At 37.0% G+C, this 26,929-nt stretch overlaps 1 protein-coding gene across 1 annotated transcript in view; it reads right to left on the bottom strand.

Annotated features, from left to right (window-relative positions):
- Window positions 1-695: 695 nt before the first annotated feature.
- TFEC (transcription factor EC) overlaps window positions 696-26,929 on the bottom strand; it is a 98,120-nt gene continuing 71,886 nt past the window's right edge. Inside the window, exons 4-8 of the mRNA XM_019474048.1 lie at window positions 16,243-16,357; window positions 15,317-15,373; window positions 10,748-10,823; window positions 2,410-2,557; window positions 696-1,469 (exon numbers count right to left, since the gene is read on the bottom strand). Coding sequence (XP_019329593.1) covers window positions 1,089-1,469; window positions 2,410-2,557; window positions 10,748-10,823; window positions 15,317-15,373; window positions 16,243-16,357 — 777 coding nt within the window. The 3' untranslated portion in view covers window positions 696-1,088. The remainder of the gene's footprint in view (window positions 1,470-2,409; window positions 2,558-10,747; window positions 10,824-15,316; window positions 15,374-16,242; window positions 16,358-26,929) is intronic.

Raw genomic sequence — 26,929 nt, 5'->3', positions numbered from 1 at the left:
AGTGAATCCAAAGCCAAATTTGAAATTAAATTCTCTTTGTTTCAAGTGTATGCAATGGGAATCTTGTCATTTCCCTCCGTTTCCAAATGGATCAAAGACATGCGTATGGATAAAGTAGAGTCCCTTTGGAAAAACCTTACTGTGCTGCCAAAGGACACTAAAAGCATTGTCCAGAAGCACACTGTCATGTCTCTGAATTCTGATCTCTTCCACACAAAAAAGGACACAGTTTGAATATTCTTGGAATAAGCGGCTGACATAGCACTGTTACTGGTAGTGCTTGTTTTAAATTGTGCTAACAGTAACATGGAGTATCTTTGTCGAGTCTTGTACATCCATACAGTCTTTCTGCTGAAATATCATATCTTTTTCTGTCTGAGTTCGTCTGAGTCTCTGTCATTATGTTAGTTTCCATTTTTCTTCTGTATCATTAAAACATATATTAAAAGTCTGTTCTTTTTCTACAAATGAAATTTTAAAAAAATGGAATTCCATAAAAAGCTTAATGGATTTTTTCCTTTTAAAGAGAAGCCTACACAGTTTAAATTGCATGCTCACTTCACTTGTGCGAAAACATTACCATCTGTTTTTTCAGATTTTAAAACCTGTAACATCTCTATAGTTCCCAGCTTAAATAGTTCCCTGTTGCTTCATGTTTTGTAGAATTTTTAGTTATACAAAAAAGAGAAATTAAAAAAATGACTAAAACTCATGTTCATAGCAGAGAATAGAATGTAGATTGAAGAGAGAGTTTGAATACACTTTTGTAACATGGGTATTCCTTTTGTGGTAACCATTTTCATAGTGGTGTAAAAAGTCATGGAACGATAGTAAAAACATCCCAGTGAAGAAAGATTTGTGCAAATGTCAGCTGTGAACAGAGGGTGTGAATTTGGGGCAAAGTGATATGAGTTCACGTCCATCTCATTTTCCTGTGAAGTCAGGGCTGATTTAAACCCTTGCCATGTAGCAACTTATCTTCACAGTGGCTCTCCTTATTTGTATTTAAAATAAGCACAAACACCATGCTTACGTTCAACTCAGTCTTTTAGCAAGTGGTTTAGAGAAGTATGAGGCCCTTTCTGGTTTTATAAATCATCTCCATCATCTGTGCTAAAGCTGCTTCTCCTGCTGCTCTCTTTCGATGCGGCTGGGGACGTGGAGGACAAGAGTGGGTCTGTTCCAAATGGCGACACTGTGTCATCCAATAAAATTTCCTCTAGCCGTTGCTCTTCTTTTAAAGCTGCGCTGAAGGACAAATCTGTGAAGTGTGAAAGTGGATCAGAAAAGGCTGTAGATCCATCACAAACATCAGAATTTGGTCCATGTGCCAGAGGCATTTGTTGAGAGTAGTCTACAGAGTTGTCCTCTGGGTAAGACTGTTGCTTGATGACCTGTGCAGCTAAATCGACAGCACCGAGTGAAGACATGACTGGAAGGCCGTGTGCACGTGCCTGGATCTCTAGTTCCTAACAATTCAAACAAAAACAATTAGATAATGACTTTAAAAGACAAAACAGTGTCTTCAGAACTATTGCAATAAGTATATGGATCATACATGAAAATTAACTATACCTTTTGTCCAGTTGTGAGACTACGTTTTAAAATATGAAATTGTTAATCTATGAAAATTTGCCACTCGAGTGTTTTTCTTTTTATTTCCCTCCTGTCATTAAGCAACAGTCTTGCTTAAGCATTAAGCAACTGTCTTGCTACCTACATGAGGTAGGACAGCCTCTCTAAAACCATTGTGTACTGAACCCAATAAAGGTGACAGAAAAACGTTGCAACTTTCTAGTTCATTATCCACTGCTATCCAGAGAAACAGAAGATACTTGATGATGCTTATGATATACAGATATATGTGTAAATCACCATATATAAGATGATTTATTTTATGTCTGTCTGTCTATCTATCTCATCTTCATATGTGTCTATATTCAAATCTTGCATTTCAAGCCATGCAGGGCCATATTCTGCTGCTTCATGTCACAAGCAGATATAACATGGCACACTATACCCAGGAAGTGTAACGTGTGAAATGATTACAAAGGGGAAAATGAAAATGCTGAAGGGAATTTTGTGTCCAGTATTGATTTTTGGCTGCAGGGATATACTTTTTTGCTTCCTTTTTTGTCTTTCTCTGGCTCTAATACATACGTAAGAAAACTGTTTGTACAAATACTTTATTAACTTTCCATGTATTCCTTTATGTAAGGTCTAATTATCAAAGGAATTTCCTAGAAATCTAAAAAATACCCCCTCCTCAATATACACAGCAATAAATAAAGCAAGCCAATTCATTTTTAATAAATGCCATTCGGGGAAAAATTATACAGTTTAATAAAATTTGATGAGGAATAAGTACTGAGAAAGCTTTGTAGTTCATGGCTACGCTCTTATACAAACCTGAATTCGGAGTAGAAGTCTTCTGTTAGCATGCTCTAATTTCTTCTGCCTGTGTTCTAATTCTCTGGCTCTCTGTTGTTCTTTTTGTAGCCACTTGATGTACTCCACTGATGCTTTTAAAATAGTTCCTTTGTTCCAGCGCATATCACTGCAGAATGTAGAGATAACCTTTTCACAATTGTGCATGTCAGCAGAATTCATAAGAACTTACAAAATCTTTTACATTAATATGAAATAATGATTTACATGACTATTATTCACTCTTAGATATTATTGCTTCTGAATGGAAATTTTAATAGAATAGTTAAGAAGCCCTTATATAGTAAAATTAATCCCAGAATGAAAATAAGTGTCAAAAGAAAGTAATAAAGTGACTATTTGTGGGAGAGCTAAATGCAATATCATGATTCTACCATTACAGTTTTTATATTTTTAGTGAAAATTGCTTTTATTATTAACTCTAAGATTAAAATCTATGTGCAGTATTTCTGCATTAATGAACTAGGAAATATACATTACTGAGGACTTAAGCCTAAATTTTTAAAGATCATTTTGAATATACTACTCCTTTTACCTGACTTACTAATGAGGTTGCTTTTATGCTTGTTGAGAAAAAAGTGGTCTGTGCTGAATGCCACTCCTCATTGATGATAGACCAGACAAATCATTATGGTTACTTTGGTAACCATAATGGCTATGGAATGACAAAAATCTTGTTCAAAAATCTTGAAACAATATAAATCAAGTTGAAATCCACAGCTACATGCAGACCCCAACTCAAAATAAAAGCCTTGCAAAAAAATAAGTTTAAACCTGTCCATCATTCAGGAAATCATGGTTTAATTTCCAGTTTACAAGCAGTCTTACTAACAACAATATGCTTGTTCAAATGCATCTGTTCAAGGACTTTCATGTACCCCTTTATCAACTTTCCATGTATTCCTTTATGTAAGGTCTTTGAGGCCTTGGAACAAGAATGAAATTTGCTGAAAATGTTTGATTTCTAATAAAGTTCAGTATTTTATCATACAGGATGGGCCCGCTGCATTAAGTATACAGACAGAAGGGCCTATCCAAACTATCTACTTCACTGCCAAGATGGCTTAGATCGAGCAGAAGATTGGCAGAGGTTCTGGTCCTATAAAGCAACCTGAGAGGGAAAAATCTATTTAAACCGGTAAGAATCTGAGGTTGGGAGTGACAAGTAACCACCTTAGCGCATTATTTTTAGTACCTATTCCAAGTACATATACTTATACACTGGCATTTATAGAGTCAAAAAGAAATATAAATTATACTCCAGCCAATCATCACTTTCCATTATTCGTTGGTTGCTTTAGTTAATGAGACTTGCTTCTACTCACGTGCTTACCTGTGGTGAGTAAAACTGTGATCTGGAGTGGATTTATTGCAGAAGTGTCAATGCTTTACATTCAGCCTCTCAGACTAAGTGCCTAAGGAACCTCTCACCCTTACCCCAAAGCTAAGCACCCTTAAAGACTTCCACTAAGGCAGTTGTCTTTCTACTGAATGTATAGGGCAAAAGCCAAGCAGGTACAGGATTTGGGGACCCAGACCACCTGGCCTCTCCTGATGCACTGTACTAGGAATAAAACCTTATGGAGTTGATAGCTTTAAAGATGCTCAGAAGAATATGCAAAATTATTTGTGATAAAGCATCACAGTGTTTAACCATATCTTAGAATTTAGTTCATTTGCTAGAGATTTGGGAGAACCAGCTTTTTAATCAGAGAGGGCTCGAATTCACATCTCTCTCCTCTCTGGGCAGCACACAAACCGCAGGGCTCCAGCACACTGGGACCTCCCCTCGTCTCAGTGATGTGGGCCAGGAATGCACAGCTTTCGGGATTAGAAGGTGAGGAGGTCAGAGAGAAAATAATTATTGTCTCAGACCCTGCTGTCTACAAAGCCAAACCATCAGAGGCTGTTCACTGAAGTGGCTACGTATTCTCATTTAGACCATCCCTGGTCAAAAAAACTAAAGCAGAGGTGGGAGTGAGATCCAAGGGCAGAACCTGTCTCCCTCATGACAGCTGAATCATCTCTTGGCAGTCCCTCTGCCTCCTCCTTCCTTTCCCTGTACTTCTTGGCCAGGTGGGAGGACAGAACATTTTCCTGCCAGAATCCCATGGACTCCCTCCTAGGAGAGGATTTTCTCCTTGCATGTGGGATACCTATGTTCAGACCGTAAAGGTTAAGGAATTTTTTAGTACACATGATGTTTATTTTCTGGACAAATCTTTGTCTGCCATCATCACATTATAATCGTTTTCTTCAGACCTCTTTGGAAAGTTAGGTAAAATACTGAGAGGTCCCTATTTACACCTGAATTGCAGTGGAGTTTGAAAGGCAGAGCACTCCTGAGTAAATAGGAGCAGCTAAAGTCAGGAGAACAACAACATTTCAAACTGGGAATCTCCACTACCATCTCAGATATGAGCTATATGTGCTATATATAGCTCAGAATTACAGTAGGTTTTTGTTTAATTTCAAGTGAAAATCGTATTTAAAATAAGCACAAACACCATGCATCTCTACAAATCTCAAATTTCAAGTGAAAATGACTGATTTAGGACATTCTCATGGCAACTTTGAAAAGCGCTACAGTAATAAGAAAACCTATAGCATAAACTCTGGAGAAACACAATCTGCTTAGGCAAGGGGGGTCAGCTCCTCCTAGCATGTAATTAAGACAAAACTAAGCCAGTTTTGGACTGACGGTCTGAACATAAAAAGGTAGCACTATGAAATTAGAAATTAATCCATAGCTGGCAAAATGGAAATAATTAAGACATGTAACAGCAGGAGAAAAATATGCATATATCACATCTTTGGCAAATATTTCATAGTGATTTCACAAACAATTTCATGTCAGTTATAAAATGTTATGAATTCAAAATCAAATTCAGACAAAAATATTTTTGGTTAATTTTTCTGATTGACATATGAATAAGCCATATATTCATGACTGTATTTCGAAACTTTTCGTGATGAAATTAATTCATGTTACACCTAATTGACAACCTTTGTGATATTGCTTACTTTTGGTTCATGTTGCCTTGATAGTTTGAATTTTTATGTAAGTGGTAATGATATTTTTTCTCATAGGTTGAAATAAATCTTCACTGGAGGGCTAATTCCTGGATTCAAACTGCCAGAGAGATGGATCTGGTCAGCTTCTGCATGAGAAACGTAAGGATAGATATCTCTTGTGGTAATATTTACAAATTTGAGAGGCAAAGCTATCAGGGAGATCTAGGATGAAAATGCTGTGGTTACTATTATCATTTAAATGACTATGTTATTTTATGTGTGTGTGTGTCTGTGTGTGTGTCTGTGCGTGTGCGTGTATCCCACATATCTTCTATGATATCTTCTTCTCTACTCATATATACATATACTGGTTGGTGTCTTAGTGAATGAGGAATATTGAAGTTAAAAATTCCAATGTCTGAAGGCAACACAGCAAAAGATCAGCTTGTGACCTTAGAAGTCAACATGTCTTTCACTCCATGTCTCTCTAGTTACACTGGGAGCAAAAGAAAATACTGAAGATGTCTGTGCTGGTTCTGCATCGCAGACACTCCCCATCCATTTTAGCCCAGAGCACCATACAGCAGTCACAGGACACTGCTATGGAGAAACAGAGGCTCTATGCAGATGTGCAGGCTCGGAAGAGTAGCAGTATAACTGGTGAGGATGAAGGCAAATGGGGGGAATAGCATGGGGGAGGTGCCTGCATAGCAGTAGTCTGCAATGCATCTAGCTCTGCTTAGCAGGCAGGCAAGCAGGTTCATCTACGATGGGAAGAAAAAAAACACCTCAGCATTTGAAGATGGATTAAATCCAAGCGCAGCAAGCGCATAAGAAGAATTCAGAAATTCTCTGATCAGTTATTGGTTTTCTGTTATTTCTCTAAAAATGCTGAATTCTAAATTGGGTGCAAATGAAGTTATCTGAAAAATGATAAAAGTGGCACTAGGAAATTGTGGGGTTTGCTTTTTAGAGATTTATATATTGTGCTTGCTCAGTATATAACAGAGATAAAATTTGAAATGACAAGGCCTACAAACCCATTTGAGAACCTTCAAGAACAGAGCAGCCCTTGGCAGTTGTTAGTCATTTTATTGGAAACTGCTTTATAAAAACAGACAAAACAGTTGCATTCATAACTGTTTTGAACCTACGAAGTTCGATATAGATCAACTAGTCTTTGGAGACAGCAGGAATTCTTTTTTTCATTTTACTCTTTCACTGGCTATTAATTCATTTTTTTTTCTTTATTCTTCATTTTTATTGTATGTATGTAAGGCTCCATCCTGTAAATACTGAAACACATGGGAAACCACACGTGAAACAAGTCAGTTGAGAGCAGCAAGAAGTTTTGCAGGTCTGGTCATCAGCAATGACCTCTGCAAAGGAGGATTGTGTCTTTGTCTCTGTGTGTGCCTGTGGTACAATAATTTGAAATTTTTAACAAACTACGCATGTGTTACCTAGTTTAATTAACAGAGATCTACCACAGTTAACATGATTTGCATGGAAAAGTAGCACATAAGTAAAAAACACATTGTGTTGTATTAGTCTCTGAACCCTAGCTCCTCCTAACTTTACCAGCTGAATCTCTCTACAAATCTCAAATGCCCAGACCAAAACATGTAACTCTCACCTAGGAGAGTTTCTCATTCAGGAGAAAAGAAACATAGCCATGAGACTGATCTTCAGCTCATTTCCATTAAGGTAACTTTGTTGAAGTCAAAGGAGCTTCACTAGTTTACACAAGTTGAACTCCTGTAAGAAGGACGAGAACATCTGATCATCTAAGATTAAAACTAATTAACGAAAACAGAGTTTGGGAGAGGGTGATAGTCACAGAGTTTGCCAGCCACAGAGCAGTCACTAATAACAAATACATTTGTGAAGTTGAAACTATGTTTGCAGACCATTTCTTTCCCTATTTCTGAGAAATTAGTTTTAAACTATGCTTGCTCAAAGAAATACTTTGAAGGACTTTGTACTTGTTTTGATGACCTCCACAATTACAAAGTGTATTCTCCTGAAAGGGGCAGCAAGTTTCCATTTTATAATAGCATGAGTGTACACAAGCTTTTCCTTTACAAGAAACATGGCCATGCTGGCCGTTAGCAGGTCTGTCCACAGACAACAGACAGAAGGTCAGGCACAGGCAGCTGTAGAGAGCAAAGGGAGAGGGAGAGCAACCCATTACTTCTACCCAAATCTTCAGTGTTCTCTTAACATCCCGGTTCTGTAAAACAACTAGAATTCTTAAAGGAAAGATTTTTTTTCTTAGTATTTCTGGCAGTTCTTGTCCAGCTACCATAAAACAGTTCTTGTGTAGGCATTTCCGGACTCTATCACAATGTGAAGTCCTGTAAACCACCTAAAACGGGGTTCTGAAAGGCTGAACACAAAGGAACCACGAATGGAAAGGTAGGTATATTTAAAGGAGCAGGTTATGACTTTTTTCAGCAAAATATGACTGGGTATTTTGGACCTTTTTTAATTCTATTTTTTAATTATTCTGTATAACTGTTTTGCATTTCTGAATCACCTGCCACTTGGATATCTAAGCATTGAAAATTAAACAAAAGAGTCGAAGTTCTTTGCAACTTATACTTATCTCCATTTTCTAATGCTGATGAAGTGAACTTAAAACACCCATTCATTTAAGCAATGTAATCCACACTTTTCATCATTAAATTAAAAAAAAAAAAGTGAAAAGAATAGGGGTTTAAGCCACTCAAAAGAAAGTCCCTGCAGAAGCTCTGCAGGAGCCAAACAAGTTCACTATATAACTAACAAAACAAAAGTGAAATAAAAACCTCACACACCACTTCTAAGAAATATAAATCATAAAAGGTTTCCAAATAGCATCAAAAATGTCCTTTTCTGTTCCTGAGTCTGAATGTAATCTTCTTGAAGCAAGCCATCTGGGACAGGCATGCTAACCACAATGGCTTAGTTATAGTAGTATTTGCTCTTCAATGCAAAGGTTGATTTGCTTCACTGTCATTAGTCCAAACATCAGTAATGTTTCTCCTCTTACAGCTAAGTTCCCACTATAAGAAGAATCTTCTAAAATCAATATATGAGGTGAAAATGCTATGTGTGATAAAATATTACAGATAAAGTATTGTAAGAGATGATACATCTCTTTCTTTCAAAGAAGAAGAGGGCAGATTGGGGGCACAGTAAGGTGTTATGAAGGAAAAAGCGAGAACTGAAAGAGAGGGTAAGGACACTGAGTTATGATTTGGCAACACAGGACCATACCAGAAAGAAATAATAATTTTGATCTGCTCAGCCAACAAAACAACATGGTCAAATTAATGTATTTCCGCCTACAAGTATAAAAAAAAAGTGTTTGCGCTTCTTTGTATTAATTTAACCTGGCACCAAGCTATAGCAAAGTTATGTTATAACCTAGTTTTTCAAAAGCATCCTGCACCTTTTGATGCCTCTTTTTTCTTAACACCAACTTAAAAGCTTTTAAATAGGCCTATTTTCAAAAGGAGTACTGATTACCAGCCTTTTGAAGACAGCAGTCCTCAGAACGTGAGACACTTAAGTTCACCTCATGCTTTTGTAAACATAAGCCACTTTGGGGCTGGCACACTGTTGAACTCAGTCGTGGGTTTGCAGGCTAAAACAAGAAAAGGCAATGTCTTCAGGATCTATACCTGAAACGTTTTCATCAGGCAACACCACCAAAATCTGTGGATAAAATCCATCATCCACTTACTGGAGCAAAATTACAGGTCCAGATCATTAATTTTAAGAAGAGCTTAAGAGATAGCTCTAGGTATTAATGTTTTGAATAAGTCCATAAACTAGACCTGAATCCAAACCAAAACATGTAACTGAAACACCTCTGTAAGCAATCAAAAATCGCAACTGGAATTTGTACCTCATGCCCACTTATAATTGCAGTATAACTTGCTTCCATTATTGCTTTATAGCTGCAAACCAACAGTGCCATCCACTGTTTTTCTGAGAAATCTTTCAATTATTTGCCCAAATGTTCTTAAATACTGAAAGATGCACCAGCAACATTAAAACTCTTTACCAGTCTGTGTTTGCAACAGATCACATGTGGCCAAAACTTTATTTAGGTACTTAAAGCACTTCTTATTTTAACTCAGCTGTAATACCTAATTCTATATTAATAACATGCCCATTTATCTAATCTTGGGTAGATGTTGTAGAAGGAGTGAGTTCATGAATTCTCTAAAATGGATGTGGTATGTTAACTTTCTCTGTGGTGATTTCACTCCAAGTGGCTTGTTATGCCAACCTTGTACTTATGTCAGTCTCACACAGCTTTATATTGTTATAGAAATCCTTAATATAATCAAAAGTTTCTTAGTCCTAAGAAAAAAAAAAGGCTGAAATATCAATAGATGTTTTCATTTGAAGTGTCATGCAGGTCTGTATTGACATGCAAATGATAAAGACAAAATCTGTATAATCAATTTTATGTGAGTCACAATCATGCTAGTGCATGGTCTTAAGGCTTCCCTGAGTGACATGAGAAATCTAAAGCTAAAGTTCAGCAGTAAATATCACACTGAATTGTTATTGCTAATCCTGCAATAGGCTTTCCTACCAAGGCAGCTTTTTTCATATCGATGACAAATATAAGATTTAAGGGAATGCAGGTAAAGTTTAAGCAATATGCATTTTGTGTTACTGTAAGTATATGCATTAGTATAAAATGCTATTATTATAGCAATTATAGCAATTATTATTTTTATCCTTGCATTTTAGGACTGTTGTTTTCCCTGTGCTGAGTGGAGGACTTCTGAAAAATGCTCAGTCTACAGACTCTTAAGCTGATTTTTTTTTCTTAGGCAAAGGGCAGACAGTGACAACATGTATTTTGTTTTATCCCACTAGAGGGCCCATGGCAAGGGCTAAAAGCATCACTCCTTCCTTCTCCAGGGACACCACACAATTGCTTCCAGGGACAGAGAGCTGGACTTTGTGTTGTTTGGCTTATCTACTTTTTGTCTTCTTTTTGGTTTTGTTTGGTTTTTTGTTTTTTTCCTTGCTGTGGCAGTGTCTCTTAAACACCCTGGAATTGCTTTCATTTTATTATCCTTTCACATAAGTTTTCCCAACAGGCGCCAAAAATCCGTCAAATGTTTGCTACTTTAACAGCCTGATCTGAGCCAGTGACCCAGTATGGAAGATTTTGTATCCCATTACTCAATCATATAGCCAGTATATGCAACTGTCTTTTTTTTCCCTGTATTTAAACTATAAACATTATTATAGGAAAGACTGTTGAACTCACGGATCATTAGACTTGGGGATGAGTGTGCCAAGCTCCTTGATTCGGTAATTAATATTATACCTTCTTCTTCTCTCAACTGTTAAAAAGAAACAGTTACTATTTTTATGGTGAAATATTCTTGGAGAAATTCAACACAAAACATTTTAATTAGTTAAAAACAATTCAGTCAATGTACAGAAAATTTCTTCCTCAAGTAGAAGTCCCAACATGATCTCATACCTGTCTCTGACTTACTCTCAGGACAAACTCCATGACTAGTACCATCTCTGTACCTTACCCTGCCTGTAGGTTTCTCCCCCATTTACAACTAGACTCCTAGAGAATGAAATATTCACACCTATTGTCTAAATGTGAGCTAACACTTCTTTTTCTTCTGATGTTTGTGCACCCTTTCTCCACCTTGCTCCCACACAACAGAGTTTTCAGCTTAGTGGAGTTTGCTGATGACTTCAACAGGGACACAAGACAATGCATCCGGCGCTTCATATTTTGTCACAACTCCTGCTACGGATTGTGGTTAACAGCTTTGTTATCCCTTATCTACTGTTATCAGCATTGCAAACCACAGAGAGGACATAACTGCAACCATATCCCTTCACTGAAACTGAGAAAGACTGTGTACCAGAAACACTTCATCCCCAGCACGTGTTTCCTTCAAGGATGGACAGCACAAGTGTATTTACAATAACTTTTAAAACACACAGAAATGAACAAAAACCTCATTTAAACAATAAAAAAATATTTTCTGTATTTAAATTTATGCTTCTCCTAAGACAAACTATGTATGGTATCTTGGTTTACTTGCAGTTTAGTTAGAAAGAAAAAAAGACAAGATAAGCCTATTAGTTCCCCCTCTCTGTGCTCTCAGTCCACTTTATCAGCATTGGACTGGTATCCAGACTAGAGTGTGTGCCCCTTCTCTGCACAAAGGGTCGGTCACCTTCCTGCTTCCCATTTCACTAATTTAGAGAGAATGCCTCTCTGCTTTCTCACCAGTTTTTCTCCAGCTGCTTTTACATGCAGAAATCTCACATTTTCTAGTGGATAGGCCCGAAGGACATCTCATCGCTTTGGGGGATTTCTTGTATATACCCATCTCCTGGGTAGCCTAGTTATGACAAGACTGAAAGACAATGTGGAAACCCTGTACAAATGGCAAAAAGTTCTTTTTCTACCAGAAAAAAATGTTCTGAGGAGGAAGGACAAATGCCGTAGGAGTGTACCTGTTGTGGTACTGCCAACTGTCAGAAACCAGCAGTGATGTTCTACTGGCGTGAACTTGCACTTTTGTTCACTCTCTCCACGTTTTACTTTGACTCAATCCAAACCTCACTGAATGGACAGGTTTCAGCTTTGGTACATCGCTAGCATTGTATTGAGCCATTTCTGTTATCCCTTGCTTCTTGGAAGACCTTACCTTGGGCTCGATATGCTAATGCCACTATAGTCTGTCAGACCAGAGCTGATCCGTGTAGGGCAGCCTAGAACATGGATACATGCTCCCCTCATCCATGAATGGAGACGTACACTTGCAGTTTGATGTCCTAATTTTGACTGTAAGTGCAAAAAGCCGTTCCTTAGAGCCTGGTAGAGCTAAATTAGAAGTGTGCAGTCAAGGGAAGCCCTGTGGGTCTTCCTAGACTGACTTCAACCTTCTCAGAGCCATACGAGCATATCGCTTTCAGTCTCAGCCCCACCACATAGATCACTTTTAGTTCCTTATTTCCTCCAATATGTAAAGACATTTTTTCTTCCTGTCTGTATGAGGCTCTTAGGTTTGTGCGGCAGCCAGCTATTTCCTCCCTAGTTGATTCCAGCTCAGGGAACTCCCTAGGTGTTATTATTTACCCTGGTGAAGTGCTCTGCCTTGGTGAGACGTATTATCTTGTCTTACTCTCTCTAGAAAGAGGAATTTCACTCAACAGATTAAAGCATCTCAGGTTTTGTAGTCCTGATTCACATATTCAGGAGACAGGGTTATAATCCTCCTGGGTGTACTGTTAAGTAACGCCTTGCATCCTATTGGCATGAATGTGCTAGATCTTGTAGGAGAACACAGTGTACGTAAGCGCATAGCAACTGAGCAATTTAAAAGATGTATTTCAGTTATGTTGGCAAAAGAATGGCAGGGCAAGAAGTTAAAGAATGTGCATTAACTGTACAGTCATATGGCATAATAGCTGTTGTTTAATTAATATTTACAGTGTGGAAAAGCTCTGCAAGAGACTCATCAAAAAGTAGTCAACTAAACATTGGCTATAAAACAAGGCAAAGAAAAAATTTTGTTTACAAGTGGACACTTACAATATTCTTTTTCTTTCTATTTCTGTAGTTTTTCCTGAAAATAAACTCCAAATGATTATGCTAGTGAATTAGGGGGAAAATTCTGAAGCTTGGAATAGCGTTTCAATAGAATTTTCTTGATTTATGTCTGTTGCTGTTCAGTGGTATCCTGAGTTATCAATAATATTCGAAGTACTAAATTACACCAAAGCCAAAACAGAAAATTAATTTTTAAACTACATGGACAGGATGACCATATAACAAATAAACATTACACCCTTAATTCTTTGTTTGAAAAAAAAGAAAAATAAAACAACCCAAAACCAAAACCAAAATACATTTAATAATATTTTAAACTCTTGCTGTTACAAGAAGAGGTTCCATTTCTTAGACCTGAATCCCTTTTCATGGTTTCATTGAGGATCCAATCTTTCAAAAGGAATGTTTTTCTAGTTCTTCCTTGGTATGAGGAGGTACAAGAACATTTCTGTAAAATGTGGACCTTAATTTAACCTGAAACATGAATGTTTGCAAAAATCAGGTTTCGAAACCTGCTTTTTCAGACAATCTCTAAAAAAAATGGTACTCATAAAAGAGTAAATCAAATTAATAAAGCCTTTATATGTAATGCATTAATATGTCCAAGTCATCGGATAGTAGAGCTATCTCCAGAGAGACTTTGAGCTCTGAAGTATACACCTGGAGCCAAACCAGAAGAGATGTTGCATGTCTGCGTGCTATCATCCTGGCATACAGCCTTCAGCTCAGTTGCCAGTGGTGAGGGACAGTTCTCAGACATGTCTTCTGTGTTCAGGAAGGATGATCTCAGAGCCAAAATAAACAATGGAGGCGAGTCCTGGCATCTCTAATGTATGCATGTGCCTGTCTTTTCCCTTCTCGCAGTTCCAGACAACTCCCACCCCCCCACCTTTCCCAGTCCAGCAAAAACTCTTCATTCCTGCCCAAACAAGACAAGCAGCAGCTGCACTGGCACTTCAAAGACATGCTAGCAACAGGCCTAAAAATCTACATGGTCTATCTGTAATCCACAAAAACATACAGACAGAAATAAGGATGCCTTCTGGAAAGTCTAAGTAGCAGAAAGTTGTCCACGGTGGTTGCTAGCACATTGTACCAGTGGACATATACTTCCAGGTACATAATTTCATGCAAGTAAAACCATAAATCCCTCTAAGATTAACAGAATAGCCAGAGAACAAAGATATAAATAAGACAACAAAGGTATAAATAGTGCTTATTAACTAATTACCAATTTAGGTTTAAATTCATAGAATCATAGAATATCTCAAGTTGGAAGGGAGTCAAGGATCGTCGAGTCCAACTCCCAGACTATTTCTGCTGGAAAAAGTGGAAAGGAGAACTGGAAAATGTAATTGCTTTATTCAACACTTTCCAAAAAGAATCCTTCAGGGTTTTTGTTTCAAATTACTCTTTAGAGGGAGAAATTTTATAGGCAATCTTCTTTCAGCAATAAAAACGATTTTTTTTTTTATTCTGGATAAACCAAATTGTTGCTTATTTTAATAGGTTTAATATTTAGACACTGAACTATGATTTTCACTATGTTCTAAGCCTAAACTACAGAAGACTATTCCTCTAGAACTGAAATGCCTAACATCTGTACCTGGCTGCACTGTTCTCCATAAAGGAAGCAGAAGTGTATCCCAGCCTACAGAGGTTAGGGGGCTTGTGTATCAGAGCAGAGTCAGAGCACTGTGAGTCTCACCCAGTCCTGCCCTGATCTCCTTTTGTGACACACAATTTCCACAACTTTAAGTGCTTAACTACCATTTAGAAGTTGACTGATATCCTCTGCAATTTCTTTTTTCCTTCCCATCACCCATAGAGAGATACAGCCTCTCACTTGGGTGCTTCAGTACGGAGGGTGTGAAGACTCTGGATTTTCACTGTTGGTTTTTTCATCATCTGCCTCCTTTCTTGTCTGTTTTGCACTGTAATTCTTAGAGACAACTTCAAGTAAAGTGTGAAGGATACATGTGCAACTGTAGAATAAAAACATAGTAGCAGGAGATGATATGGAAAGAAATTCATTACAATTTGCTAAGTGTTTTGAAAGACAAAAATCAAAGACATTAATTTCAGGGAAGAAAGCTGTGTGGTTGGCTGTGTTTGCAGACTGAGTTCAATTTGATTACTCTGGTAAGGCGCTGATCTAGAAAAGCAGAGACATGGTAGCAAATGTATATTATTTCTGCATTCCCCATACATTCCATTTAATGAGATGGAAGATGAACATATACTTACTGAGATTGTGGTTATCCTTTTTTTGTCTCTCCTTTGCCATTGCTCGTGTATCTGCTTCTGACAGAAAGTAACATTTATTAAAACAGTCCTTAAGTTGCAATTTCAGTACTCCTTTCACCTTTTCAAAATGGCCTCTTGTCACAAAGAGCAGCCTTCTAGTCTTTTTACTTCATTACTCTTTTTATTATTAAACAGGATCATAAGTAAATCTATATTCTACCAGTACTAAATTTTTTAGCAACACTAGCAGGTTGCTTAAGATTTTTTTAATGCACATTTTTTATTGAAGAACATAGAAATGCTATGGAGGGGCATTTTTCTCCAATTTTCTGTATTTTACATCAGGATAAAACGTATAATACACTAATGTGAATATAGACTTGTATATCCCATAATGCAAGAGTTAATCAGATTTGTAAGATATTGAACAAACTTACTGTTTCCTCTGAGTGACACTAATAAACTGTACATGGTTGTTAGCATTCTTTGGATTAATTGAATGTAACTTTTAAAGTTGTTAATCCACTAATATAGCTTTACCTTGAATAGCTTTATTGTAAGGTTTCAAAAGAAACATTTGTTCTACCCTGGAACAAATCTAATGGATGATAATTTATTTATACCGTTGATCAGGAGCCAACATGTGGAAGAATCCACTCTGTTTCCTAAAATAATTAGGTTTATTAGAAGCATGATGTTCATAAAAAACAGGGGGCAAACATGGTTTCTGAATTGCTAAAGAGGAGAACAGAAAGAAAACATTTCTCCTTGGTCTTTGTTCTTTTCCTTAAGTGAAACTACAAACTGCAAAATTCTCAGGAATTTAATTATGGACATCTATTTCATGGGTAAGATTTATTCAACTTTTAAGAGAAACACCATCACTTCTGAAATTATAAAATACTAAAATCTCAGAGTTCCTTTACCTGTGAGTTCCCTTTTTACCGGTAGGTTAGCTGGGCAAGAAGCATTTGTGAGACCCATATTAGCTGGTGCCATTCCCTGGTCACTGTTATATATATCCAAAATGCTGCTAGATAGCTTGAGGGGTAGGGGAGGAAAGAAGAATAAGAAAAAAAAAATAAGTTAAAGACGTAAAAGATTTAAAAAAACGTAATTCAAAGAGCAAACTTCTTTGAATATGAGTCTGGCGTTCTTTAGAAGGAGCTGTGTATATGTGTCTAAAGGGAAAGTTTGCCGTTATGTAGTATCAAGTAAAATTGAAAGTGAAGGGTCACAGTCTGCCACTGTTCCACAAGCAGCCTTCTAAGTGCCGTTTGTGTGGGTTTCAGATGCAGAGTGATGGCAGGATATGGCCCCCAGTACCTGTTTTTTAATTACTTCTATACACTATTTTCCAATAACAGGATTACCACAACCGCACTTCAAACATGAATTAGGTTGAAAGTAAAAATAACCTTGCTGGTTTTGACCTACTCCCCAGTGATTTTTTAACCACATCACTAAACTCTGAATTGGTACTTCATACTGTGCCTGGTTTAACAGTATAAAGATTCAGTGACCCAGTTAGATGCGATAGTTAAAATTGGAGTGGACAGAACATCAAAGAATATGCTTTAAGGAAAGAAACTGTGCTGTTGTCAGGACAGACCAAATAACCTAATGGTTATAACATGCATAACATATATGATCATGTATACCATTATCCTTATTACTTTCCAAAATATAATATAACATTATTTAAATAAACTCATAGAATGTACTTAAAGAGAAGTAAAGATAAAGTATGTTTCTATGGATTCCAGATAATTACCCAAATATTATTTTTACTTGAATAATTTTACATATCTGAGATAACTGTAAAATATGTAGAAGTTTAGTAAAGAACAGTTCAGGCTTCACTCAGTTTCTATGACCATATAACCAACCTTTCAGCATTGGTCATTATCTTATATATTTCTGTATGTTCATGTGAAAACAGCTGTGTAAAAAGAGTCCGAGTCCAGGTTCACAAAATTGCTTTCTAAGGTGATAAAAGGAACTTTTTTTTTTTCATTTTACCATGCATACAAAGTTTGTGCAGACAATTTTTTTCTCCTTTTGGGGCCAACATACAGGACTCAGACATTGAGTTTGGGTCCAGCTGGCCAAGAAACAAAAACGAGGAAAAAGTGGGTGAAAAAAGTGAGGAAAATTGTGACTAAAACTACTGACTTGAGACAGAAAATCATCAAAGAACATGAGGAGTTATTTAAGAAAATTGCTTTTCATAGACAAGAAAACATGTTTTTACAGATCTGCACCCATGGATCTTGAAACACCCTGGAATTTTTCAGGCAGGTCACCAAGACACCAAGCATAGTTCTGCTGGGAACCAGCTTTTTTTAGACTCTGATCATTTCTCTTCTTGTAGAGACTGTGAGCTTCACCACAAGTTATTCTGAATGGAGACACTTTCCCAATGACTTGCTTAGTGTGAAATTGTTCCATGCTTGCTATATTTTTATATGAAATCTAAAATTGTAAATAAGTTTTACTTTTAAATTATAATTTTACCAAATTAGCTAATAACTTCACTAAATTATCTGAGAACCTAGCTTGTGTTAAATTCTTCTAGTTGTACAACCCACAATGAAATTAAGCAATCAGGATTCTTTTTAAATACACATAAATAACATGCTCATTTTTAAAGTAATTTGTAGAGGTTTATTACTTAGGAGAACTGACAATTCTTAAAAACCATTAGAAATCACAACACCAAGTCAGTTTTGAAAATCTGCTTACATATTTGATCTTTCAATGAAAATACATTTTTTTAGAATGTTTGGAATTCGGTTGAGTATTACTCAAGAACAAGCTATGTTTAATATGCAGGATTTGAACGCTAAGCGCATTCGCACGTTAAGCACCTTTGTTTCATTCCTGAGTGGTAAACTGACAAGTATTACAGAATTCACTGCAGCTTTAACTTTGCATTTTCTTTGTTCCAGGGATAGTATAACTATATTACAAGAGTGAACTCATATTAGCTCTAGACACATATTTAATGACTTCCTACATTCATGTAAGAATTTGGCTCTTATTGAAATGATATGAAAACAGAATTTTCATATTTAGTGCTGATATAAAAAATTGAGAGTCACTGTGACTCCTACACTTATTCCAGTGGACTTTGGATAAGGTTGTTGTGTGGTTTAGGCTACTGTTTTTGTGAAATGCTAGGAAATAGTAATCACTGAAAATAATATAATCTAATAAATAATCTAACAAATGAGAAATGCATATCTATCATATTTTACATATTTCACACAGCTGTGCCTGTGAGTTCAATAACTTGCATGAAACTGGTGGTAACCTTTTTAATTTATAAGATTATGAATACCATTCATGAAAAAATCAGAATTGTAAACCACAGTTTGACACACACACATGAGATACATCAATGATTACTTCTAATTAGATTACTTCTAATTTTCAGGCAGTAATTCATCTTTATCCTTGAAATATAGTTAAATTTCTATAGTCTATTCACAAAGGTGTGAATTCAAACAACAAGGCCCAAATCCAAGAGAAAAGATCATCGACGGCCAGCTTAGCTGATAATGAAAAAATAATACTGACACACCTGAAAGTTCAGAAGTGTGTGAGGGTTCAAAAGAGGGTGAGTAAACTCAACTTAAAGCCAAAGGTAGGCATTTCAGCTGAATTTGATTACACAGTTGATGAAGGTACTTCCACCTAACTCAGCCGCCATTGTCTGGAGTGATAAGAGTTCATATGCCTCCTTCCATCAGCAGAACCGCTGGGGCAGTGTCATTCCACACAGCCAGGGCTGCAAGCGAGTATCTGTCCATGGTCTATGTCTGGCTGCACTAATGCTTCCATCGAGCAGTGGAAGGCATGAAACATTTTCCCAGCTGTCCCATATCATCTTTGTTTCACACAGATGGTCTCCAGCATCATCTCCCCTCATCATTTGGCAATTTTTATCACTCATTAGGAAAGCAGAGTCATAACTCCATGCGGAGATGATGAAAATGAAACCCAAACCCAAGTCATTCATCTACTGACGGCTACAATCCTATAACCTTGCTAATTAGAATGATTCACATATGTGTTAATCACTAAGAGTGTCAAAACCAGCGTTCTGCCACTCCATTAAAGAGAAACTTTGATCTAGTGCTAACCATCCTAAATTATTCTCCAGAACCTGGACATCAGAGAATAACTCTATTCAACAGCACTGTCACAGAGAGCCTACAAAATTCTCACTCATTTACCTGTCTGAAAACACTAATTTCTGGGCTGCAGAATCTGTCTTTCTGATTGAAACATTCACAGGTGTGACAAATATGACCATTTTTAATAACCCATAGGTAGGGTACTCTTGAGGAATAGAGAACGGCAGGTTTTACCCTCTTTAAGTCTGTCATCATCTCAGTCAGTGCACTGAAGGATTGGATAACAGAATAAACAGCTTACTCATCTGGCTGTAAAAACAACACACAAAAAAAGTTTCTTTTCTTCATACCTACAACGCTTCCAGACTTAGGTTTGCTGTCTCCCTTCAGCATTTGTCTGGGTGGTTCTGCTCAGTACAAAAGCAGTTGTGCCAATCGCACTATCAACTGCCTCTTTCTTCCTGTGCACTTAGTAGAAATCTCAAGTACGTTGTAATGGCCACTACAATGGGTAAGTGGCTTCTCTGTGGACAGAGCCACTGGTGATCTCCCTTGGACACCGTCTTCATTCTCATTTAGCCAGCACAGCATTTTCGCACTTACAGTAGGGCAAAGTGGGTATAAAGCACCAGAAAATTAGACTACCTTTGACAGTCGCTGTGTTCGTACAGAAATGGTGACACATGGAAAAATCTGCTATGAATTAGTGTGTGAGGAATAACTCTCAATGTCAGGATTCAGGATCAGGAGAAGAAATAGGAGGTGATTAATCTGACCTGTCTTGGACACTTAGAGTGAACCGAATCACCTCCGTTTCTTCTTATTGACTCCAAAGGAAGCCTGGGGTGACTGTTGCAGGCCTTCCACATGTACCTTCCTTCACGAAACCACACTGTGCTCCTAATGTGAAAATTTCCAAATAAACTCTTATTTTAAAAATCACATAAGAAAAACAAAGCAAATCAGACTGGATCTTTCTTGACAAATATTCACATTTCTGATTATGGAGGAATTTTAAAAATACAAAGTAAAAAACGTATCAAACTATTTTGTTGAAACTCTCTACCTGTATTTGCCCTGCATTGATATCAAGCATGGAAAATCCCAAGGAATTTCCTTGCTAATGTTACTGAACACTGAGAACAATCTTAAAATAGAAATTGGTCAATTTTGATACAACATGAGGAAAGATACTTTTTCATCTGTCAAAGCAGGAAGTTCTTTTAGAAATGTAGACATCTGGGAAATAACTGATCTTTAAATTATAAAATTAAAATATACATATCACAATATATATTCTATATATTGTGATATATATAATATATCTATAATGTATCACAATATATTATAGAAATTGAGTGTCAAAATACATCTAGTTGTTTGGATATGCACTAAAACTCCATACACAATAATGTAATTTATTTCTTACAACGTCATGTAAGCGGGGAAATTTTCTGCAGTACTGAGGCTTCAAATAGCTTCCAGTTCTACATTACAAGATAAATATATACATTGACATAATCTTACAAAAATCCCATGCAATCTTACTAAAAGTACAAATCATTTGCAATGGCATAATTATATGATATTTATACAATGATGATCTTACAATTATATAGCACTGTCAAACCTGATGAATCCCAAAGCACTTTAAAACTCCAGTTGATTACACTGCGTCAAAAGCATGTTCTTGCTTTCGGTTTAGAATCATAGAATCATAGAATCATTAAGGTTGGAAAAGACCTCTAAGATCATTGAGTCCAACCGTCAACCCAACACCACCATGCCCACTAAACCATGTCCCTAAGTGCCGCATCTACATGTCTTTTAAATACTTCCAGGGATGGTGACTCAAATGAGATCATTTGAGATGTGGAAACATGTACATTTGGGTATGAACATTCATAAGTCCCAGGAAATAATCTAGTAATCATTAAAAATAATATAATCTAATAAATAATCTAACAAATGAGAAATGCATATCTATCATATTTTACATATTTCACACAGCTGTGCCTGTGAGTTCAATAACTTGCATGAAACTGGTGGTAACCTTTTTAATTTATAAGATTATGAATACCATTCATGAAAAAATCAGAATTGTAAACCACAGTTTGACACACACACATGAGATACATCAATGATTACTTCTAATTAGATTACTTCTAATTTTCAGGCAGTAATTCATCTTTATCCTTGAAATATAGTTAAATTTCTATAGTCTATTCACAAAGGTGTGAATTCAAACAACAAGGCCCAAATCCAAGAGAAAAGATCATCGACGGCCAGCTTAGCTGATAATGAAAAAATAATACTGACACACCTGAAAGTTCAGAAGTGTGTGAGGGTTCAAAAGAGGGTGAGTAAACTCAACTTAAAGCCAAAGGTAGGCATTTCAGCTGAATTTGATTACACAGTTGATGAAGGTACTTCCACCTAACTCAGCCGCCATTGTCTGGAGTGATAAGAGTTCATATGCCTCCTTCCATCAGCAGAACCGCTGGGGCAGTGTCATTCCACACAGCCAGGGCTGCAAGCGAGTATCTGTCCATGGTCTATGTCTGGCTGCACTAATGCTTCCATCGAGCAGTGGAAGGCATGAAACATTTTCCCAGCTGTCCCATATCATCTTTGTTTCACACAGATGGTCTCCAGCATCATCTCCCCTCATCATTTGGCAATTTTTATCACTCATTAGGAAAGCAGAGTCATAACTCCATGCGGAGATGATGAAAATGAAACCCAAACCCAAGTCATTCATCTACTGACGGCTACAATCCTATAACCTTGCTAATTAGAATGATTCACATATGTGTTAATCACTAAGAGTGTCAAAACCAGCGTTCTGCCACTCCATTAAAGAGAAACTTTGATCTAGTGCTAACCATCCTAAATTATTCTCCAGAACCTGGACATCAGAGAATAACTCTATTCAACAGCACTGTCACAGAGAGCCTACAAAATTCTCACTCATTTACCTGTCTGAAAACACTAATTTCTGGGCTGCAGAATCTGTCTTTCTGATTGAAACATTCACAGGTGTGACAAATATGACCATTTTTAATAACCCATAGGTAGGGTACTCTTGAGGAATAGAGAACGGCAGGTTTTACCCTCTTTAAGTCTGTCATCATCTCAGTCAGTGCACTGAAGGATTGGATAACAGAATAAACAGCTTACTCATCTGGCTGTAAAAACAACACACAAAAAAAGTTTCTTTTCTTCATACCTACAACGCTTCCAGACTTAGGTTTGCTGTCTCCCTTCAGCATTTGTCTGGGTGGTTCTGCTCAGTACAAAAGCAGTTGTGCCAATCGCACTATCAACTGCCTCTTTCTTCCTGTGCACTTAGTAGAAATCTCAAGTACGTTGTAATGGCCACTACAATGGGTAAGTGGCTTCTCTGTGGACAGAGCCACTGGTGATCTCCCTTGGACACCGTCTTCATTCTCATTTAGCCAGCACAGCATTTTCGCACTTACAGTAGGGCAAAGTGGGTATAAAGCACCAGAAAATTAGACTACCTTTGACAGTCGCTGTGTTCGTACAGAAATGGTGACACATGGAAAAATCTGCTATGAATTAGTGTGTGAGGAATAACTCTCAATGTCAGGATTCAGGATCAGGAGAAGAAATAGGAGGTGATTAATCTGACCTGTCTTGGACACTTAGAGTGAACCGAATCACCTCCGTTTCTTCTTATTGACTCCAAAGGAAGCCTGGGGTGACTGTTGCAGGCCTTCCACATGTACCTTCCTTCACGAAACCACACTGTGCTCCTAATGTGAAAATTTCCAAATAAACTCTTATTTTAAAAATCACATAAGAAAAACAAAGCAAATCAGACTGGATCTTTCTTGACAAATATTCACATTTCTGATTATGGAGGAATTTTAAAAATACAAAGTAAAAAACGTATCAAACTATTTTGTTGAAACTCTCTACCTGTATTTGCCCTGCATTGATATCAAGCATGGAAAATCCCAAGGAATTTCCTTGCTAATGTTACTGAACACTGAGAACAATCTTAAAATAGAAATTGGTCATTTTTGATACAACATGAGGAAAGATACTTTTTCATCTGTCAAAGCAGGAAGTTCTTTTAGAAATGTAGACATCTGGGAAATAACTGATCTTTAAATTATAAAATTAAAATATACATATCACAATATATATTCTATATATTGTGATATATATAATATATCTATAATGTATCACAATATATTATAGAAATTGAGTGTCAAAATACATCTAGTTGTTTGGATATGCACTAAAACTCCATACACAATAATGTAATTTATTTCTTACAACGTCATGTAAGCGGGGAAATTTTCTGCAGTACTGAGGCTTCAAATAGCTTCCAGTTCTACATTACAAGATAAATATATACATTGACATAATCTTACAAAAATCCCATGCAATCTTACTAAAAGTACAAATCATTTGCAATGGCATAATTATATGATATTTATACAATGATGATCTTACAATTATATAGCACTGTCAAACCTGATGAATCCCAAAGCACTTTAAAACTCCAGTTGATTACACTGCGTCAAAAGCATGTTCTTGCTTTCGGTTTAGAATCATAGAATCATAGAATCATTAAGGTTGGAAAAGACCTCTAAGATCATTGAGTCCAACCGTCAACCCAACACCACCATGCCCACTAAACCATGTCCCTAAGTGCCGCATCTACATGTCTTTTAAATACTTCCAGGGATGGTGACTCAAATGAGATCATTTGAGATGTGGAAACATGTACATTTGGGTATGAACATTCATAAGTCCCAGGAAATAATCTATTTATCCTGCAGGTGTCGTGAGCTATATTGGTTCACACCTGTGTTGTTCTGAGAGGTCCTGGTAACTCACATCAATTCCAATCTTTCCATACATGATACGCATATTTATGTATGTGTGTCTGAGAATTTAGATGCAAGTGGCTTGTTAGGGGTGAGCCCACACACAGTAAAAATAGCAGTATATAATTAGCCATTTTTCCTGCTTCTAAAATGCAACCAGCTTTGGACAAAAGATTAACAACCTTTAACACAGCAAATGGTTAAGTGGGAATAACCAGTGACAATGTGGTACAGGAAGAGGATAATACCATATCTAATTAAAACTGCAAGGAGCATTAAAGAAAGCAGACTGTAATTAGCAAAGTTAGCATTTGGCAAGGACACTGGGGTTAACGTTCTTCCTTTTGTATAAAGTGTCATGGGATCTTCAATGCCTGTGTGCAAAGACTGGAACATGAGAATTTCCATTCACGGGGCTCAGTCCTGAAAGATGCTCAACTTTGAAGCTTAGACCAATTATAAAAGCAAACTTCGGCTGAAGTACCTGCGCGAGTGCCTGGCTTGAGCTCAGCAGCACCTCGCAAGAGCCTGTGACCTTGTGCTTGCTGGCAGTGTCCAAGACAAGTACGGTAAAGGCCTCATCCAGAGGAGCTTGTTATATTCAATACTTGGGTCTGAACTGCTATGCAGGCAGGATTGTGTGGCAAATATTAAGGGTTCGTTACCCACATGGATGTCTAGCAATGGACAGCTGTGATCACATTGCAGTCTCTAATACCAAGTCATGCTTCTTTTTTAAAGGCAAACATTACTAAGCCAGGAAAAACGTCGCCTCATTAACGAAATAATGTGGTATTCCAAATCCCATAGCATGGCAGCTATTGGTAAATGCCATGTAATTTCAAGGAAGACTTAAACCAAATAGCATTCCCATATCTTCCAGGAACAAAAGAGAAGGATTCTTAATAGGATAATAAAATACATGGATAAGGGTTGTCTGTGCCTGTTCACCTGTAGTCCCTAGACAGCTCTATGTCACGACAGTGTTCACTTACATGATCACATACTATTTGAGTATTTTTCCATTTTGGCTGATCTTTGCATGATGTGTTTGCATTACAGAAACATTCAAGTCTATAAGGATCATGGCTCTATCACAGTCAATGTTGCACAGCTAGAACATAACAGCCCAACCCTCTTCCAAAGTCAGCTAGATTTTTCTTAATTTAAAAATTCTGCTGAATGTGGTAATGCCCAGTCTGGACTAGAAAGCATTTCCTGGATATTGGGTTCATTTAACATATCATCACATAATCCATTTTATAAACCAATAATGTTCTGTCTAAAATCAATTAGGTTTCAAACCTCCAATATTTTTATTTGGAGTATGTTCCAAAAGTTGAATGACAGCAAATTATTGTTAAAAAGCTTTCTTTTTATTTCCGTTCCTAGACAAATTTTATTTTGGTTTTGTGTTCCTTTAACTTATATAGTTCACTGCTTAACATCCCCATGTGATTATTGTGAGTGACCACAGCTCCCTTAAGCCTTTCATTTACTAAGTTGAACAGGCCATGCTTCTTTAGCCAGACTTCCCATGCTATGATATGACCTAACAGGCCTGTCTCTACCTTTCCTGCCTTGAATTAGTTTTTCTGAAGGGTCAACACCATTATTTGTCTACAGCATTCTAAAAGTTTTGTACCCAGTGAATTCCTCAGTGGATATTTCCTTGTGTCTCTTGGAAATCTCTCTCGTGATGGATCCTAAGATCATATTTATCTCCTTTTTGCAGTCCCATCATTTTGATGGCTTATAGTCATCCTCTGAGCAACTAATGTAACCAGATCTTTCTCTGTCATCTCCAGTTAATGAGCTCTCAGCTTACTGCAGACATTCCTGTTATTAGTATTTAAATGAATGACCTTGCACTCAGTACTATTACATTCCTTCCATTTATACTATTCTGTCATCACAGTCATATAATTCTTCCTCTATGATATGCTCATCCTCCTTCGTATTGGCAATACTTTCTACTTTTGCTACTGCAGTAAGTTTCATCAGCATATCAGCATAAATGTATTTTTTGTGCCAAGGTCACTAATGAAAATATTAAATAAACTGAGGCTCAGGATTGATTCTTGGAGCACTTCATTAATATATTCTCTTTTAACAAAAACTTTATCATCTCTTTAGCTCACCCCTTAACCTGAAAAGAATCCTGTTCAGTTACTTTCTATATAATCTCTCTTGCATTTTACTAATATGCATTCATAAAAGAAGGCTACAATCAACAAACCCTGGATTTGCAGGGCTAGCTAGAAAGACTAATTCCAGTAGCAAACAGCTCTCCATACATCCAAAAGGATGTCGCTAATCATGGAAGTGATGGAGGGTATGTACATTTTTAAAAAGCAGACACCTTACATGTTCTAGTTACCTAAAATGGCTAAAGCCTAGGATAGCAAGAACTTTTCACCAAAGGCATCTGGACTGTCCTGACAGGTCAAAACAATTCATCAACTAGTCTGCTTTCCCTCGAGGGACCTGGGAACAGGCAGCAGGATGGACTGTCTTGTTAGTGGAGCCTTATTTCCAACTACCATCTCTCCCAGGATCTTATTTCCTCACAGTCACATTCACAAGCCCAAGTTTAGGATCAGAAG

This window comes from Aptenodytes forsteri, unplaced genomic scaffold (genome assembly GCF_000699145.1).
Source record: "Aptenodytes forsteri isolate BGI_AS27 unplaced genomic scaffold, ASM69914v1 Scaffold166, whole genome shotgun sequence".
In the NCBI taxonomy this organism is placed as follows: Eukaryota; Metazoa; Chordata; class Aves; order Sphenisciformes; family Spheniscidae; genus Aptenodytes; species Aptenodytes forsteri.
The sequence above is the reverse complement of the archived record's forward strand: the minus strand, read 5'-3'. Positions and strand labels throughout refer to the sequence as shown.